At 43.3% G+C, this 13,861-nt stretch overlaps 7 protein-coding genes across 7 annotated transcripts; 3 read left to right on the plus strand and 4 right to left on the minus strand.

The window, feature by feature from the left end:
• Positions 1-2,388: 2,388 nt before the first annotated feature.
• N7529_000852 (putative mitochondrial folate carrier protein Flx1) lies at positions 2,389-3,338 on the minus strand (the record flags this gene model as incomplete). Its single annotated transcript, XM_057236383.1, has 2 exons — positions 2,389-2,951; positions 3,023-3,338. The coding sequence occupies 2 exons, from the start codon at positions 3,336-3,338 to the stop codon at positions 2,389-2,391; spliced, it is 879 nt and encodes a 292-aa protein (XP_057103186.1).
• A 1,238-nt stretch (positions 3,339-4,576) lies between these two features.
• N7529_000853 (U2 snRNP complex subunit HSH49) lies at positions 4,577-5,698 on the plus strand (the record flags this gene model as incomplete). Its single annotated transcript, XM_057236384.1, has 3 exons — positions 4,577-4,596; positions 4,647-5,022; positions 5,105-5,698. The coding sequence occupies 3 exons, from the start codon at positions 4,577-4,579 to the stop codon at positions 5,696-5,698; spliced, it is 990 nt and encodes a 329-aa protein (XP_057103187.1).
• A 547-nt stretch (positions 5,699-6,245) lies between these two features.
• On the minus strand, positions 6,246-6,694 carry N7529_000854 (DUF2015 domain-containing protein; the record flags this gene model as incomplete). Its single annotated transcript, XM_057236385.1, has 2 exons — positions 6,246-6,565; positions 6,640-6,694. 2 exons carry the CDS (start codon positions 6,692-6,694, stop codon positions 6,246-6,248), a joined length of 375 nt encoding a protein of 124 aa, XP_057103188.1.
• Positions 6,695-7,161: 467 nt separating this feature from the next.
• N7529_000855 (uncharacterized protein) lies at positions 7,162-7,869 on the plus strand (the record flags this gene model as incomplete). Its single annotated transcript, XM_057236386.1, has 5 exons — positions 7,162-7,204; positions 7,273-7,367; positions 7,427-7,450; positions 7,507-7,628; positions 7,695-7,869. 5 exons carry the CDS (start codon positions 7,162-7,164, stop codon positions 7,867-7,869), a joined length of 459 nt encoding a protein of 152 aa, XP_057103189.1.
• An 832-nt stretch (positions 7,870-8,701) lies between these two features.
• N7529_000856 (malate dehydrogenase) lies at positions 8,702-10,079 on the plus strand (the record flags this gene model as incomplete). Its single annotated transcript, XM_057236387.1, has 8 exons — positions 8,702-8,714; positions 8,766-8,797; positions 8,849-8,959; positions 9,018-9,105; positions 9,177-9,554; positions 9,604-9,688; positions 9,739-9,883; positions 9,942-10,079. The coding sequence occupies 8 exons, from the start codon at positions 8,702-8,704 to the stop codon at positions 10,077-10,079; spliced, it is 990 nt and encodes a 329-aa protein (XP_057103190.1).
• Positions 10,080-10,500: 421 nt separating this feature from the next.
• N7529_000857 (trafficking protein particle complex subunit) lies at positions 10,501-11,282 on the minus strand (the record flags this gene model as incomplete). Its single annotated transcript, XM_057236388.1, has 4 exons — positions 10,501-10,632; positions 10,684-10,773; positions 10,861-11,005; positions 11,059-11,282. The coding sequence occupies 4 exons, from the start codon at positions 11,280-11,282 to the stop codon at positions 10,501-10,503; spliced, it is 591 nt and encodes a 196-aa protein (XP_057103191.1).
• A 559-nt stretch (positions 11,283-11,841) lies between these two features.
• Positions 11,842-13,763, minus strand: N7529_000858 (transcriptional regulator family: Zinc finger MIZ-type; the record flags this gene model as incomplete). The annotated part of the gene is made up of 6 exons (XM_057236389.1): positions 11,842-12,307; positions 12,361-12,586; positions 12,640-12,745; positions 12,802-13,118; positions 13,173-13,490; positions 13,619-13,763. Coding segments are annotated over 6 exons (1,578 nt in total), but the record flags the coding sequence as incomplete, so codon positions are not given.
• Between the last annotated feature and the right edge of the window lie 98 nt (positions 13,764-13,861).

Raw genomic sequence — 13,861 nt, forward strand, 5'->3', positions numbered from 1 at the left:
TAGCGCTAGATACTTTAAAGTATAAGACTTTAATAAAAAGAATGTTCTATATATAGTCTAGAGATTAATCTATAAGAATAAATTCTATAAATCAGAAATCTAAAATAATTATAACTATAAAGAATTTAATATTAATAAAAGTATAGATAATAATAAGAAAGCCACCATTCTAAAATAAGAATAGAGCTTTGAATTCTATATAAAGCAAATAAATTCTTATATAATAATCAAGACCTATAATATGAAGTATATCTTAAAGATGTCAAGGAATTAGAAAATGAAAAAACCTATATTGTATAAGATATTCTAACTAATTTACCTTTGTAAAAGAAAGATTAATTAGTGTTTTTAAAAAATTACCTATTCTAAGTAAAATTATAAATAAAAAATCTAAGGTTATTAGTAAGGATAATACCTATTAATATAAAGTGTAACGGCGTGGCTGATCCACGGGTTCAATGTGCGTACTGAGTAGTATATGTATCGGTCCCAGGCATGTCAGCCGACGGCTGACATAGTGGTCTTTTTGGCCTAGTTGGTAGACGTGTGTTGCCTGGGCGCATGCCTTCACATAAAGCTAGATAAGTAATATGATATTTTAATTAAATATTAAGAATTCATTTTTTAAAACCTTTCTCTATTACGTATTAAATAGATTATAATATATATTATCAGTTATAATAGTTAATATAAGGTAAGTAATTATATAGTATAATAAAATCCATTGATTTACACTGAATTAGATATAGAAATATACATTATATTATCTATGAGAATATATAATAATATTAACAAATATTATTATCTAAAAAGGCTATTTATAGTCCAACATAAAGCCTTAGATTATATTATAAATTCTTATCTAAAGTCCTATATAAATTCGGTCTTAGTATACTATTATATATAGAAGATATTTAAGTAAATAAAGAAATACAGTAAATTATAATATGTTATATTAATACTATTTTAGTTGTCTATTCAGATATTATCTATATGAAGGATTCAATGAATAAGTTAAGGACTAATATTAACATAAAAGAGGATAAGCTAGGTCTTAACATTTCTAGGAAATATGACTATAATCTAAATAAATATATATCTATATAATACTTAAAAAAAATACTTAACGAAACTTCTAAACAAGTTTAATAACTATAATAATAATAAATTTAAGCTTTATGAATCTTAAGAGAACCTAGAATTAAATTATAAAAGAATGAAATTGTAGCTTTCTAAAATAGTATAAATAGATTTTAGAAAGAAATTAGCTCCTTATTATACCCTTAATATCCCTAAAATATCAGTAGATAATCTATCTACTAAAAAAGTAAGTAAAACTCTTAGGAAATCTATAAAATAATCAAACATATTAAAATAGCTTACTATTCTATAAGAGAAGCTATTTTAAATAATAAAACGAACTAATTTCAAATTCCTACTTATTATAAACTAATAGACCTTTGAACTAAGAGTCTACCTACTATAACACACACTATGTCTATAGAACTAGAGAATTTTAAAACTAGACATAAATAAAAAATAACTAATCTAAATAATAAAATATCATATAGATCAAAAAGTGTGAGAGCGTGCACCCAGGTCAACACACACTACCAACTAGGCCAAAAAGACCATCATGTCAGCCGTCAAGCTGATATGCCTGGGACCAATACATATACTACTCAGTGCGCACATTGCTAACAGCACCGCGCCGTTACAAAAGGGGATATTATTTGTAATTATATATAGTAATAGATAATAGGATGTATTATTTTATAATATCACTATTTTATAATGATTAACCATTTATTCGCCACTATTCTGGATAGTAAGGATTAATAATAAATAATCATTCGCCGCTATCCTAATTAATAGGGATAGATAGTAGATATTTATATACCGATATATTCTAATATAAAGGAAGGACAAAAAAATTAATAATAATAACAATTCTATTAATGACACCTTTCTATTAGAAAATATATATTATTACTAGAATTATTCTTTAAAAAGATTTCTAATTACCTTCGGTCTTTGTTCTAACTTCATTTATAATCCCTATTCCCTTCCTACTTTTTATTCCTCTTTATAACTCTAATTTTATCCTCATTAGTGACACTAAGTCCAGTCCTTATTATAAACTGGGAACTTCCCCTTTATTTGGTCGGATAGGTGGCTCCTCGATCTGCAGAGTCTCGTCAAAACCAACCAGGCAAAACCCTATTAGGAAAAGGCCAAAGGTTGAAAAGAGTGATTAGCAGTCTTGGTGATCTGTCTTCTATTATAAGGTCCAAGAGATCATTACAAATTATAAGTTCAGATTTATTTCAAACGATGGCAGTAGTCCTTCAAAAGTCTGAGGCATTAGTGATGTGTACTGCAAGGATTTTATTCCAGTCTAGATAGGTAAAACTTGGTATTTTCATATACGAGAAAGGTTACCCATGTGCTTGGAAGTACTCGGAACAGATTTGGCCCAAGCCCTTTGTAAAAGCCGGCCATGCCCTCGCGTGCCCAGATCTGGGAGAAAACATCAACAGCTCCACGGTAGATCACACGAGCCTCATAGGTCTGCAGTCTAGACCTGATCACCTGGTAAGGATACGTCATGCTGCTAGCAAACACCTTGGACAAACTGGAGATAGCAAAAAAGTCGAGGTTTCCTAAGCCTTCAGTGCCAGAATGGCTTTTTGTCTGTGAGACCTCAGTAGTCTTAGACCAGGACCTCAAAAGCTTCAACTGCTCGTACGCCATGAACTGAAGGCCACCGTGACTGACACCAAAAAGTGCGGGCACTAGACCTCGGTAGAAGCCAGGGATTCCTTCTGCATTGTAGATTTGCTTCGCCCCATACGTGAAAGAAGAGTATGCACCAGGAGCACGAGAACCTGTTGACAACATCCGTGTTTTTATCACCCAGATCGGATTGGTGAGTACCGATGTGATCGCACCTATATGCGAGGCGATGAGATTGCTGGTTAGGAAGACATAAGACACAAATGACAAAGCTAGGATGGCATACCTGCACCGCCAGATGCGATAAAATAATCCGACGATGAAAGGATCTGCCCTTTTTTGTCACGGTAAGCTCGAATAGTGTCCTTCAAGCTGCCATAGCACAAAAAGTATAGACCCCAGCTGGTAGAATTCCCGATGACATTAGGGGTGAGTCCTCGATAAAAGGCGACCAGACCACCCTCATGATAAAAAATCTCGCGAATAATTCGAAGAGAACTACCAAGCCGAGAGGACGATGATCGATCAACTAAATAATTTAGCTCCCAGCTTTCAATCTGAGGGGGAACATCGAACTTGCCTTGTAGTCTCGTTTTGACCATGTCAAGAGGATGCAGTGAAAGGGTTGACGCTATTCCTGCTGTGAATCCCGCTAGGGTCTCCACAAAGGATGACGAGAAGCCATGACTAGTCATGAACCCCACGATGAGACAAATACAAAGAAGTTGGTTGAATGAGAGAGGAGTTTGAGAGACGAAAGAAAAAATAATAAAGGCGGAGAAATCGCAGGTGAGAAGCCGAGGGAACCCGAGGACCGCGTTGAAGTCCAAGCTTCAAAGTCATTTGAAAAGATGTTTGAGAAATTCTTCTTTGATGTAAAAAATGAATACTAAAGCATATCAAGAAGAAAGAAAAGAGCAAAAAGAGATTCTAAAAATACAGAAAGTTCAATTCGGAGTGAGATAATCTTAAACCCATCAAGGATTAGGGATAATTCCATTAGATATCCTCGATTCCCCTTTGAAAAAAAAGTGACCCCCACCCCAAAATATCAAATTATCGGATGAATGTGTAACTTAGGCAAGAGGCGAGAACAATCTGAGTATATCAAGTTAGTCAGAGCTGAAATATCTCGGGGCCCTGGGACCATCTGGCGGCTTCAAGAGTTGAGATACCTGAACAAGGTAGGCTTCGGGTCGCTGTAAGTGTAGCCTATATAGATATGTTTGCGTTAGAATATACTTTTGAAGTCAAACAATAGGAATTCTTGTTTTTATCACATACCCAGATAGACAATCAGAGGCAAGTATCCGCTAAATGGTCACTGTCAGTTCGGTTCACGCGAAGATGCTACGAGAGCTTACTAGTGAATCGCAACACGGGAAACATCGATGACCTTGGAGACACGCTCCTAGATAAAAGAACAACACGTTAGTAAGGTAACTTCTCGATCAAAGATTTGTTGAGGTTTGCGAACCTTGGTCTCTTCGGAAAATTGAACCATTGTGAGAGAAAAGCCGGGGATTAAAAATAGACTTGAATGAAACTCGAAGGAAGCCAAGAAGAATCACAAATGTATAAGTAACTCAGAATCGAATTGAAGGGAAAGGTTTGAGAAGATGGAGATGTGGTGGATGTTCGAAGGAGGAGAGGTTGCGGACCAGAAGTTTTCGGAAAGCAAAAGTCACTGATTTCCTCCGAGCTTCATTCTTTCACACTTCTTCCTTCCTTACACCGATCTTCTTCGATATCAGTCCTCGCTCGTATCAATTACTGGGAAGAATCACATTATTGAATTTGCTAAGCTTCTTTTCTCCACTCCATCAATCCCACCGGCGCCATGTCAGGCGCACGGCATTGGTACATGATCAATCTGTCATTTAAGTGGCCGTGATGCTAACTACTCGCAGGGAACAAGACAAAGAGGCCACAGTGTACATTGGAAATCTCGATGAACGCGCCACCGATAGCCTAGTATGGGAACTGATGCTACAGGCCGGGCGCATTGTCAACGTGCACCTGCCCAAAGATCGAGTTACGCAATTGCACCAGGGGTATGGATTTGTCGAATTCATCAGTGAGGAAGATGCTGAATACGCATCCAAAATCATGAATGGAATCCGGGTTTACGGAAAACCTATTCGCGTGAACAAGGCGTCGGCCGATAAACAGAAGACTGTGGAAATTGGCGCAGAGCTCTTCGTTGGTAACCTGGATCCGATGGTCACCGAACAGGTCCTCTATGACACATTCAGTCGCTTCGGAAGTCTCGTAAATTTACCTAAGGTGAGACATTCCTCTTGCTCTAGGCAAAACTTCTCCCCCCAAAACAGAGACCAAATTTTAACATATATCTATCTAACTACAGATCGCCCGTGATGACAACAACCTCTCTAAAGGCTATGGGTTCGTTTCATTTGCAGACTTCGAGTCTTCAGACGCCGCTATTGCCAATATGAACGGCCAGTACTTGATGAACAAACAGGTCTCAGTGCAATATGCATACAAGAAAGATGGCAAAGGCGAGCGACATGGAGATGAAGCGGAGCGAATGCTGTCAGCCCAGGCCCGCAAGCATAATGTTCAGCCACCGACTCAGCAGCCTCCGCCCCAGTTACCCAGGGCGGGCCCGGGCATGGGCGTGTCAGTACCACCGCCTGGCATGTCGAATGGTGATAGCTCTCGACCCTTGAATACTGCACCTCCGCAAACACCCGATTTTGGCATGAACATGCCTTATCAGAACGTTGCTCCTCCTAATCGACCTATTCCACCTCCAGTACCTTCGCTCAATACCCCGCCTCCTGGGCTCCCAGCGCGCCCACCGCCGTCTCAAGCTGGCTACGGTGGCCCACAATCTTTCTTACCGCCGGGTTTCGCACCACCCGCATTCGGACCTCCCACAGGAGCTCCCCAACCGCCCCCGGGTTTCCAACAGCCTGGTTACGGCGGCAATCGGTGATTTTCCAAGGCGAGTTTGGAGAGCTCCTAATCTAGAGCCATCCCCATTATAAAACGGGCGTCATTCACTTCGTACGATTTGACGATTGAAGGACCACAGCGTTTGGTTCATGTCTTGATATGCCCTTCCTGTTTTACTACCTCCAGCATGTTTGCCGGGTGACCATGGGCGTCAAATTGTGCTTCAATGTTAGCTAATGATCGACAGCGCATGGTCATGTAAACTAGATGTCTATTTGATACAGAAACAACAAACAGACTTGGCTTATGTTGAACAAACATTGACTTAATCAATCTCATTTGAGGCAGCAAATGTCCAGATTCTCTGTAGAGACATGATTTGCGACGTGAAAAGTGGTGGCTGGACTGTGTGGTTGTGTGGACAATTGAAGCAGCCTGGAGCGACATGAGATATCAAGAATCAAAAGCGGGCATCCACGAAGACAATCAAGAAAACCATTCAATTCTGCAAGCCAAACGCCTGTTCTTATGATAATCAAGGAAACACGCTAAAGGAATGGAAGACTGTTGATGGCACTACTGAGTCGTCATGAAAACGAGACAAATTTGGGGTCTCTTGGACGGCCATCAGGTCCAATATTGTTTTTTGCGAATCGTTGTTCTGTGTAGATTCGACGTGCCTCATCGAAGTTGACCTTGCGATCTTTCATGATCTTCCTCACTTCATTCTTGGCGTGTTGATCAAGCCCAGCCCTTGTATCACCGTCGGCAACATTGGCGGTGATGTCAAATTGTGAGGAGCTCAGTCCAGCCTCGAGATCAGCTGTGAAACTTGAAGGGAGGCGATGGTAAAGGTAATCGGGTACTTGGACTAAGTGCATCCATCGTGACTTAGTGAGGTAAAGTGCTAATACCTTGTTAGGGCCAACCTTTGCATATTCCGATTTGTCCATGGCAAGATAAGAAAGAAAGACAGCTTACCTGTTCCACCGATGATTACCGTAAACAGAATAAAATAAAAGAAAAAGTAGGTCATGATTATGAGTATGAGAGTTCTGAATAGTATTGAATGTATAGGTCTTGCAATGGAAGAGATATTTTCTTTTCCTTAGAAAATAATCTGTTGAGTCAGGCAGAAAGCCAGCGCCGAAGAAGAAGGCATCTGAAGTAAAAAAAAATGGAAAAGGAGAGTGAGGAAGAGGTTCGACGGAGGCAACGTCAGCATCGCGTTCATTATTGGCAGCCTGGAGGTCGCCGGAAGCTGTTAATTTTAGAGACCTTAGAAAGCAGGCATAAATGAAAGGCGACACGGCAGCAAGGCATCAAGGCATCAAGGCAGGAAGACAGTAAGGCATAAAGGCATCAAATCTATTCCTAAAATGGCCGCATTAGCGAGACCCAATGTCAAAGTCTTGGCATTTCGAGACACACACAATTTGACTGTGAAAGACTTGTATAGCGATTTCGATCCTTTCCACCCCCAACCCAAACCCTTTCATCACAATGTCCTCTAACATCTCCAACGACTTGGTCTGGCAGGTTACCCGTATGTCCGACTCTTTGCAATTCTAATTGCAATATTTTGTGGTGGAAGCTCATAATTCTTCGGAACAGGCAACCAGAACTCTTTCCTGGTTAACCGCAACAGCGGTGGCGGTTCCCAGTTCTCCCGTGACCCCCTCAATGTGCTCAACAAGCACTCCTACAAGGTATGCGCCGATTGGATTGAACGGAGAGTCATGGACTAATGGTATCTCGAAATTAAAAGTATGCTGGCTTCTCCAACAACAAGGTATGTCATAATCTCCGGCGCTTTATTGCGATATATCTTGCTCACGCAAATTCTAGGCCATCGGTGTCCAGGCCACTGAGAACGGTGTCGCTGTGACCACCAAGAACCCCAACACCGTCCAGCAGCCCGCCAAGACCTTCGTCACTGTGAACTACGGTCCCAGCACCTCCACCCGCAAGTAAGTGGACCATTTCACTCCCAGAACCCATAGTCTTTTACCAGTACTGATATCCTATTCCTATAGGATCTACAAGGGTGTTGCCGACAAGACCGCCAAGAACGGTTACCGTGCTGATATCCGCGAGGAGGCCGTCGCTCGCGTCAGCGCTGTTCGCCGCTCCCAGCTCCCCAAGAAGGATGCTCCCGCCAAGAAGCTCCGCGGCTCCAAGGCCCGCAAGGCTGCCGAGGCCTCCGAGTAAATTGGGGTTTTTTATCTCTTGAAATGAAACTGAATTGTGGATGAAGGATCTGGATTGGAGGGAGACTTGATAGGCGTCGAAAATGCCGTGCTGGACTTGGAAATTGTCCATGTAATCTAGCGATCTTGCTCCGGGGCAAAAAAAAGAAATAAAATGTCCCGTCCGACTATCCGAAGCAAGAATACAAAGTTCAAAAAAGAGCGCGGAAAAGGAATCTGCCTTTGAAAGATTGTAGTTTAGTACACAGAGTAGTTATGATGTATTATTCACAACCGACTGGTCGGCCCGAGCCCCAATTGTTATGACTTGAACGGTTTTCGTCCGCCTTTTTCCGAAACAAAACCCGAGATGTCGGGGAAGTGTGGAACAAGCTGAAGCACGAGAATTGCCGGAGAATCTGGAGAAAATACCGTCAATGCATCTCTAGTGGGCGGGAAACTCCTTGCCTGTCCTCTACGTTGGGGGAGTTCTAGTACCTGGTACCTTTTCCGGTGAACGGTTATGGGTCTAAAAGTACCTTTTAATATTTTCATCTTTTTGTACCTTTATATATACTAACAAAGGATTGATGAGATTGATGGATAGGATAGGTAAGTAATTAAAATCAATAAAACATTCCCTTGAATATGATACCATCATTGAATCAAAACAAACAATATGTAACAATACAAGGAGCTTGTACGGAGAGTAGAGAGAATCATATAGTTCACATGTCATAAGCCGATGGGGTGTACTCCGGGGTTGCCCCTCTGCCCCTCTTATAAACCAAACCTCCCCTCCTTCTTCCTCTTCTCCTCAAATCATCTCAATTCTTCTCTACACATCTATCATCATGGTTAAAGCTGGTATGATTTCACCGCGTAGTCATTAATGCTTCATCGCTGATTCGTTCTTAGTTGTTCTCGGAGCTGCTGGTGGCATTGGCCAGGTATGTCATACATTTGTATGCATACTGGGCTTGACTAATTAATTTGTTCAGCCTCTCTCCCTCCTCCTCAAGGCCTCTCCTCTCATTGACGAGCTTGCCCTGTACGATGTTGTCAATACCCCTGGTGTGGCTGCTGATCTCTCTCACATCTCCTCGGTTGCTGTACGTTTTGCCATGGGAAACCGAGGTACCTGTCTTATGTGCCATACTGACCAGATAGAAAATCACTGGCTACCTTCCCAAGGAAGATGGCCTGAAGAATGCCCTGACCGGTGCTAACGTTGTTGTCATCCCCGCCGGTATTCCCCGTGAGTACATATTATTGCATTGGAGCCATATATTCATCATGATGCACTGTGCTGACTCTGAGTTCATGTAGGCAAGCCCGGTATGACTCGTGATGATCTTTTCAAGGTCAACGCTGGAATCGTCAAGACTCTTGTCCAAGGAATCGCCGACTTCGCCCCCAAGGCTTTTGTCCTCGTTATCTCCAACCCCGTTAACTCCACTGTTCCGATCGCCGCCGAGGTTCTCAAGGCTGCCGGTGTCTTCGACGCCCGCCGTTTGTTCGGTGTGACCACCCTCGACGTCGTTCGTGCCGAGACATTTACCCAGGAGTACTCTGGCAAGAAGAACGCTTCCGAGGCCACCGTTCCCGTCATTGGAGGCCACTCTGGCGAGACTATTGTCCCTCTGTTCAGCAAGGTCTCCCCTAGCTTCCAGATTCCCGCTGACCGCTACGAGGACCTTGTCAAGCGTATGTAAATGATTTAGTTCCCTGGGCGGCATTTACTGACAATCCACAGGTGTCCAATTCGGTGGTGACGAGGTCGTCAAGGCTAAGGATGGTGCTGGTTCCGCTACCCTGTCTATGGCCTTTGCCGGTTTCCGGTACGCAATCCTTGACAAAATGGAGATTCCAGGCGACTGACTAGTATTAGATTTGCCGAGGCCGTCATTAAGGCTTCTCAGGGCGAGAAGGGCATTGTTGAGCCTACTTTCGTCCACCTGAACGGTGTCCCTGGCGGTGATGAAATTGCCAAGGCCACTGGTCTTGACTTCTTCTCCACTCCCGTTGAACTCGGCGTAAGTCTTCAATTTTCAAGTGCATACTAGGACAATTAAACTGACGTGCTCAATACAGCGCAACGGTGTCGAGAAGGCCATTAACATCCTTGACGGCGTGACTGAGCGTGAGCAGGAGCTCCTCAAGGCTTGCATTGATGGACTCAAGGGCAATATTGAGAAGGGTGTTGAGTTCACCAAGAACCCGCCAAAGTAAGGATTCCCTATGTCCCTGAATCACTGCAAGCATACTTGTGTATACTGGACGCGTCTTTGTGTCAGTCTCTTCTCATAAACTGATTCCTCCACCACCGCGACCGTGATGACACCATGGATTAGCAGAGCGTTGCTAACCAATGTTGTCGTGGAAAGATAGGCCCCAATTGTGAGATCATGAGATTATGAACAATGAGCAAACACGGTAGTGGTCTTTGACCCGGCAGGTTAGACATATGTAGCAACAAACCTGCAATTGAAAGAAATACAAATTACCCTTTTTGTATCTCCTTAGGATTATGTATCATGTAGATGGGTGACTTGATATGGCCTTTTCACATCAAAAATTCGCTTCAAGGACGAACTGCCACAGCCGGAAGTTTAGGCCAAGGACTAGCCCAGGCTCAATTGCGGCCATCATCTCAAGGCCGGGGCTGGAGCGTCTTGATTTGGAAAGTTACACCTGGTAAATCCGATGTCTCGGCCTGCACAGTTGTATGGATACCCAGATTTGCTAAAGCGCCGCGAATGATACCACAGGGGAACCAAAGGTACTGAATTAATCAGTCAGCCAATATTCGGGGAAGTTGCGAATGCTTGCTTACCGCCTGCGCCATGGATATAGCTTCACTCCGCACTGCCATGCTCATCCTCCCAAATGGCCGAAATGCACTATCGGTCAAAACATAGACTCCCTGTTTGTCCCTTGTTAGCTTCACGAGCACCATAAAGCAAGCAATAATATCCTGTGGCCTGCAATTGCACTTGTTGAATCGACGTACCCGATGGTTCGTTTTCAAATTATCAATCTGTTTCTTGAATAGGACTGTCCACAGATCCTTGCAGAGAAATTTAATCACATCAAGATTATCAGTGAAGCGTGGCCGGTCTTTAGCAAATCTGTAGAAATTGAAGGTCATTAGCGTGCTGCGCGGTGACAGTTACGACAAAACGGAGCCAGCAAGGAGGTTCAGGCTTACCGTTCCGCAAGACCTTGTCCAACACGATAACCTAAAGATTCTAGACGAAAGAATGTGGCCTCTCGGACCTCTTCATCTTCCATGTCCTTTCCCTCGGTCGCAAGTTCCTTGGCCATGCGCTCAGCCATGGGTACTAGTTCTATGAGGAGGAAGTCGAAGCACGAGGAACTGAAGACGCGGGCATTTGGATCGGTATTTAACGGGGAGGTTGAATCGAAGGACATTGTGAACTATTCAAATGAAAAGACCAAGATGCAGGAGTTCAGTATAATGTTGAAGGTGGGAGAAAAAGATGAAGAGTGGAGGACAAGTTTGAGGGGGGGAGAGTTGTCTAAGCTCAACCCGAATCCACCTTTGATCTATAGTTATACATACATACATACCTAGGTAGGTATCGTTATATATAACTATGCATATATGTGCACGCCATTCCATGTGTTCTGAATGAGTACATTATGCCTTATACAAAAGAAACAAAGCTGTTGGGATTTAATCCAGCCTGCTTCAAGGCTTAAGAGCACACATGTAGGTAGCACGAAGACTCAAAAGGCTTACAAAATCAAATATAGACAACAACCCCGTTTCATATTAATATTTGAAATAAAATGAAACCACTGAAATAGGTATATGATCACCCTTGGCTAATTCAAATTTAGAAAAACACAATCCTCCCCTAGGTACATGATATCTCGAATCCACCGGTCACTCCAGAAACTCCATTGGAAATATGCGCTCGTAAAAAGAGCCTGTGAACTGTCATAGGCTTGAGTTGAAAAAGTAAGTCTAATTTGAAGGAGGGTATGAATCGCCGATCAGGGGGCTGCTGGCAAGTGGGTTATGATAGTCCTGTCGGGGAACAGATCGAGAGGGTAAGTTTGGAGCGAAACGTTTGGCAGGTGGAGCAGGAGATTCATCTTCGTCGCCACTTTCGGTGAGATCGATGACCTGAGACACAGGTCGCTTCTTGCTCGACATACGCATGACGGATGAGGGGGTTGAAGCTTCTCGTGATTGGGATTGAGCGGGTGTCCGCTCCAAAGCAATACTTGGGAGTCCAGGTTCCTGTTTTACAGAAGGAAGCCCTGGCTCAGTGATTTCGATCAGGTCGTCATCGTCATCGTCTGACGATGGGGTCATTCCACCCAACTTTGTCAAGTCAGAGTCGGTGGGGTTTGACCATACACCATCTGGTTCAACAGTGACTTGGTCAATGCTTGATGAAGTAGACTGGAGAATATCATCGACGTATCTATCGAATAAGTTAGAGATGAGGTAACACATATTATTGGTAGATGGACGAACTGGTCAACCTGCAAAGACTCAAAGCTAGTCGATTTTGAGCAAACTGGACATGTCCAAGTCGGGGCTTGCTTTTGCAGCTCGAGAAACGAAGATGCATCGAAGCACTGGTTGTGCGTGCAAACGATGGAGCGACAAGGCACCTGAATCCGAAGTGTAGATAGAGGGCACTTGAGTGACATGACACTCGAGGTAGCAACGATGTCCTGATCACTGGCACGGTTTTTCACTGTGGTCTTGATTAGATTTATACCCAACAAAAAGAGATAAAGAGCCTCTTACTTTCGCGGATGACTTGTTCCTTCGAGATAATTCTCCTTGTCTTTAACTGCGATACGAGATCCTCAATCGGATTCTGCTGAACAAGGTTGGCAAGGGCGAAGAATTTCTGTACAAATTAGCCACTTGGTCTGACAGATGCTCTAGAGATTTAGCAATACTCACTTTTTGTGTTAAGGCATACGTCATGACGATATTGTTTGGGTAATGGGCTTTCTTGCGGATATAATTGGTGACATCTGCAGGCTGCGTGGTACCTGGTCTGTTTTTCAAGCCCCTCAAGTTGGCTTTGACTTCATCAAGGTTCACCTTGAGCTCGACTTGATGTGGGAAGGCGATGTCCGATTTGGTAAATTGTGTCAGACCCGAGTCTCCCGCGCAATAAACCATCACTCGACTGTTGGGGTCCGTCTGCAGCCTGTAAGCCACTGCTTGGGACAACATAACCTTTAGTTCGACACTATCTCTTGTTTGTTCACGAACTGGATAATATTAGGACCAGAAAGTACCACAAGTGATATAACTCATACACATACTTTTGCATTCCACAACTGGAGTCAGAGAATCCACAATGGTATAGAATGGGCTCTCTTTGAAGGTCAAAGGTCCTGGGGACTTTGCAGCTGGGGCTTTCATAACAGGAGCACTCGGCCCAGGAGTGTATGGGTGAGGTGACATGGGGATCCCAAGGGGTGCAGATCTAGTCTGTGCAGGAGACTGAGAGACAGGTGGAGGCTGGTACTGGGGTCCAGGATGCGGTGCGTATGGAGCGGAATTGGGGAAAGCAGTAGCACGGATGCGCGTGGCTAGGGCATCATAACTGACAGTGTCTGATTCTGCGAGATTTTGGAGTCCTAGTTATAAGAGTCAGCATGAACAATTCCCTGATGCTTCATTGTGAAAACAAAGGTTGGTGAATGAAAGCAATATAGAGAAGGAGTGAATTGCAACCGTGGGGGGTCTTTGGGAGGGTGAAACCAACGATGAATAATACGGAACTGCAGGGCAGCCTTCACCCCAGACACCTGGAGGCCCTCATACCTTAACAAATCCTTCAGTTGTGGATTTGTCAGGGTTTTGATGAACGCTGTCAGTGTCGGAACATCTGAGTGTTGGCTCGCCATGATTCTAATAAAGAAGTAAGAAAAAGTCAAGGACTTCTACTCCTTAAAGGGCAAGAGTCCAATTCAACCAGGCCAATTAAAGATCTGCATCGATACATTGG

Source organism: Penicillium soppii (assembly GCF_028829465.1).
Source record: "Penicillium soppii strain IBT 18220 chromosome Unknown utg000001l, whole genome shotgun sequence".
Lineage (NCBI taxonomy): Eukaryota > Fungi > Ascomycota > Eurotiomycetes > Eurotiales > Aspergillaceae > Penicillium > Penicillium soppii.